This window comes from Tupaia chinensis, unplaced genomic scaffold (assembly GCF_000334495.1).
Source record: "Tupaia chinensis unplaced genomic scaffold, TupChi_1.0 Scaffold143823_1, whole genome shotgun sequence".
NCBI classification, from domain to species: Eukaryota; Metazoa; Chordata; class Mammalia; order Scandentia; family Tupaiidae; genus Tupaia; species Tupaia belangeri.
In genome coordinates this window covers 364,451-368,227 of record NW_006203673.1, presented here as the reverse complement: position 1 = coordinate 368,227, position 3,777 = coordinate 364,451, and the positions used below count along the sequence as shown (strand labels likewise).

The 3,777-nt window shown below is 60.2% G+C and overlaps 1 protein-coding gene across 1 annotated transcript in view; it reads left to right on the top strand.

Annotated features, from left to right (window-relative positions):
* Window positions 1-3,777, top strand: part of HDLBP (high density lipoprotein binding protein) — a 65,231-nt gene that overhangs the window by 35,002 nt on the left and 26,452 nt on the right. Inside the window, exon 5 of the mRNA XM_006165173.2 lies at window positions 522-737. Coding sequence (XP_006165235.1) covers window positions 522-737 — 216 coding nt within the window. The remainder of the gene's footprint in view (window positions 1-521; window positions 738-3,777) is intronic.

Genomic DNA, 3,777 nt, shown 5'->3' with positions numbered 1-3,777 from the left:
GGGGGGCGCGGCCCCCCCCGCTCCTTCCCCAGCCCCTCCCCCGCCTCACCTGTTGTCGTGAAGCAGTGGCGGCTCCTTCGCTTGCTCTGGTTTCTGCCAGCCCTTCCCTGCCAAGTGGAGGTGTGGGCGGCAGCTAGGTGCCTATGTGAACACCCCTCCGCCACTGCCCGAGCTCCATGGAAGGTCACTGCAGCCCGTTCTTGGCAGCCCTGGCTGGTTGCTCGCTCCTGCCACCACCCTTCCCTGTCCCACCCCTCTGCAGCAGGCCCTGGTGCCTCCTGGTCTGCTCTTCCGCCTGCAGACCCGTGTTTCCTCGTGTCTCCCTCCCGGGGAGCCTTCCCAGTGGTCTCGGCACGCCTACCTCGTGTTGCAAGGGGCTCCTCTCTCTGGGAGCGCCAGCCTCCTGGTCGTTGGGCTTCTTTCTCTGTTAGCCGCTTCGCCCAGCCGGAAGCAGTGGTGGGCAGGAGTGCTCCTGGAGGTGAGTCTTTCGGTCTCACCTCTTTCTGCCCTTTTCCGAGCAGGTGTTCCACGTTCCCCTGGAGGAGAGACGGTACAAGGACATGAACCAGTTTGGGGAAGGTGAGCAAGCCAAGATCTGCCTGGAGATCATGCAGCGGACGGGCGCCCACCTGGAGCTGTCCCTGGCCAAAGACCAAGGCCTGTCCATCATGGTGTCGGGGAAGCTGGATGCCGTCATGAAGGCCCGGAAGGACATCGTCGCCCGGCTGCAGACTCAGGTGGGTGTCCCCGTCTTGGTCCCCAGGCCTGCACCAGGGCCATGTAGCTGACTCCTGGCACCAACACGGATTTGGCCGCCATCCTGTGGTCCCAGGGGTAGGACTGAGCACCTGCCATTCTGGCGTCCTAGGCGCCCACCTGAGCTCGCTGCATCGGGTCAGCTCGTTGCGTCTGGGTCTGCAGGCCCAGAACACATAGCCAGGCACTGGCCTACTGGCCTGCATCCCGAACTGGGACCCTGGCCATCTTTGTTCCTTGAGTGGATGAGCTGAAAAGGAAAAATACCAGTAGTGCGAGAGCCACGTAAGGGGCGCAAGCTGTAGGTCAGCCGCAGTGCAGTGCGTACACACTTCCAGGCCTGACACTCAGACGGTTACACCCACGCTCGATCTCCCACCAGCCCTCTGGTCCTCGACAGCTCCTTCAACCTCTGGAGCGTGTTGAGGACCGCTGTGACAAGTGCGTGTTTTGTGTTTCTCCCTAAGTGGCCACGCTTGATGATCAAGGAAAGTAGCCTTTGAGAGGGTCCCATGACAGCAGTCGCACAGGGTGGGCTTATCTGGAAATGGGGCTCTTCCCACCTGCCTCCCCAACCCTGAGCCTGGTGGAGCTGGCTGTGGGACGGGTGGCTCAAGGGGAGTCTGCTCTGAGGGGCATAGCAGGCAGGAGTGTGCCTGAGGGCAGGTCTAGCCCTGGCACCTGGTATAGGCACAGGTCCTGGCAGCTTCCTGGGGTGTCAGGGTGTTGTGCCTGGTCAGTGTGGCTGGGCTGAGCTACTGTGAGGCTGTGCTGTGTGCTGCTGGTTGGGACAGCCACACCCGTTTTCTGATGGAGCTGCTGGGGACATCCAGTGTGGGGCCTGTGAGGGCCACCGCCCCACCTCTCGGTCACGTTAGGTAGATGCCAGGCGCTGTTCCACCTGCAGACACGTCAGTGGACTGGCTGTGCGCGCCCGGCCTGCTGCGAGGCTGTTAACTCGCCATGCGGGGTGAACAGTCGCTTCCTCTGCGTATCCGTGTGCAGCCCAGGCTGTCAGACCTCTGCGTTACCCAGAGCGGTCTCCGGCTGAAGTCCACGCGAGGTCTCGTGTGGCATCTGGTGGTAGAGTCTCGGGTTCCTCGTTTTATAGTAGCCTCCCCCCACAGTTGCCACTGAATTGCTGAGAAAAGTGGGCCTCGCTGATCCTGCTGCTGCCCATTGGGCCTCACCGTGAGCTGGTATTAGAGGGCCTTACTTGTCTCCCGACATGGCATCTTTGGTGAGGACCCTCTGGGGTCCTCTACTCCGGGCATCGCAGCTGCTGGCCTGCCTCCACGGGTACGGAGGGCCAGCCTCAGCCCTCCTCCACCAGCTCCCTGTCGGCACCTGACGGTCACTGCGAGGACTACAGGTGGTGGTGGTCTGGCTCTGTCCCTCCTCGCCCGCCGGCCTTCTTGGGAGTGTCACTGCACCCACAGTGAGTGGGCAATCCAAGCAGCCATCGGTCCTTTTCGCTTCGACAGGTTCCAGTGGATCGGCAGTCTGGCATCTTGGTGGTCGTCAGTGAGTCTTGTAGTGTCATCATGAACTCAGAGTTGTTTTTTATTAAGAATTTTTTTTTATCTAACTATTTATTCACTTAAATTTGACCAGAGAGGGACAGAGGAGGGGGTGAGAATGGTGTGCGCTCTGTGCTTCTGCCACCAGGTCCAGGACTCGAACCTTGGTCGGCCCTGTGGGAGTCCAGCACCCTTAACCACCTCGCCACCTGCCAGCCCCGAATCCGAGGTCTTCAATGTGCCCAGGCAGACGCCGTCTCCTGTGGCCAGAGGGAAGCTCCCTGTTTGTTCACCGGAGCGTCCGTTACTGCCGTAAACCTTCTGAATTTCTGACAGAAAGCTGTCTCAGGCCAGTCTTCCGTGGAGCCTTCTAAAGTGGCCTTACGTGGTACATGCCACTCCACATCCACAGTCAGCATTTGCGTGGTCGCGAAGTTGGAGCTAGCTGGGTGTCTTCGTCTCCTGCCGTCCGCCCTCGAGTTGGTGTTGAGCACGGCCGCAGAGATGAGCTGCCCAGGCCCCGTCCTGCGCCTCACTCTTCCCTTTACGGCCGTCGGGGTGTCTTGGGGTAAGCAGCGGCTCTCCCGGCTCCTCGGGCAGCAGCGTGACGCCCTGTGTGTGTCGGCTTGTCTCAGCACGGCGTGTCCAGCCCAGGTGGTTACACGGCATGTCAGTGCACGTGATGCGTGTGTGCGCTTCACCGTCCCCCCCAGGTGGGCAGGAGGTGACTGCACACGTGTCCAGGGTGTTCGGGGCCACACCCGGCCGTCACGCAGTTGTCAGCCAGCAGTGTCTCTAGCAGCGCTTCTGGTCAGCAGGACCGAGCTCACCCTCCGGAACTACCCACAGCACTCTCTTCCATCCTTCCGGGATCTGCACACCCGCCCGGCCTGAGATTCGAACTGTGCAGTGGCTGTGTGAGGACTGGCTGTCGCGGTGTCCACACCATGTCCACGCCACCTGGTTGTCTTGCTCAATTCTTAGGGGCTCGAGTGTCACATTTAACGAGCGTCGTTTACTACCCCAAGTCATCGCTAGGAGTGTTTTCTTCCTCCCAGGTCGTAGGAAGGCTCGCCCGTACTTCCTTAAGCTTTCCAGGTCAGTCCCTGGTCTGTTCGGAATTGACCGCTGGTCAGGCGAGGTGGAGGTCCAGTCTCCCTCTCCACGTGATGGTCACCTTCGAGACGCTCACGCCCGTGGAGCGCTTTCTTGGGCCCTCGTCTCTGCTGGTCTGTCTCCTACCATTGCTCTCATCCTGGTTTTCCAGAAATGATTTTGCAGTTGATAATCGACCTAATGTTTGAAAATATGTGAATTCTTAAAGATTACCTTAAGAGAATTGACATCTTCACAATTCAAACCTTCTGGGTCCCTTAGGGCGTCCCCTGCTTCTGTCACACCGCCCACCCCTTGCTGTCTGGGGCCTCCCTGGCTCCTGTCCCTTGTCCCTTTCACCCATTTCCTACCTGGCGTCTTCCTACGAGGGCATCCTAGCCTCTGG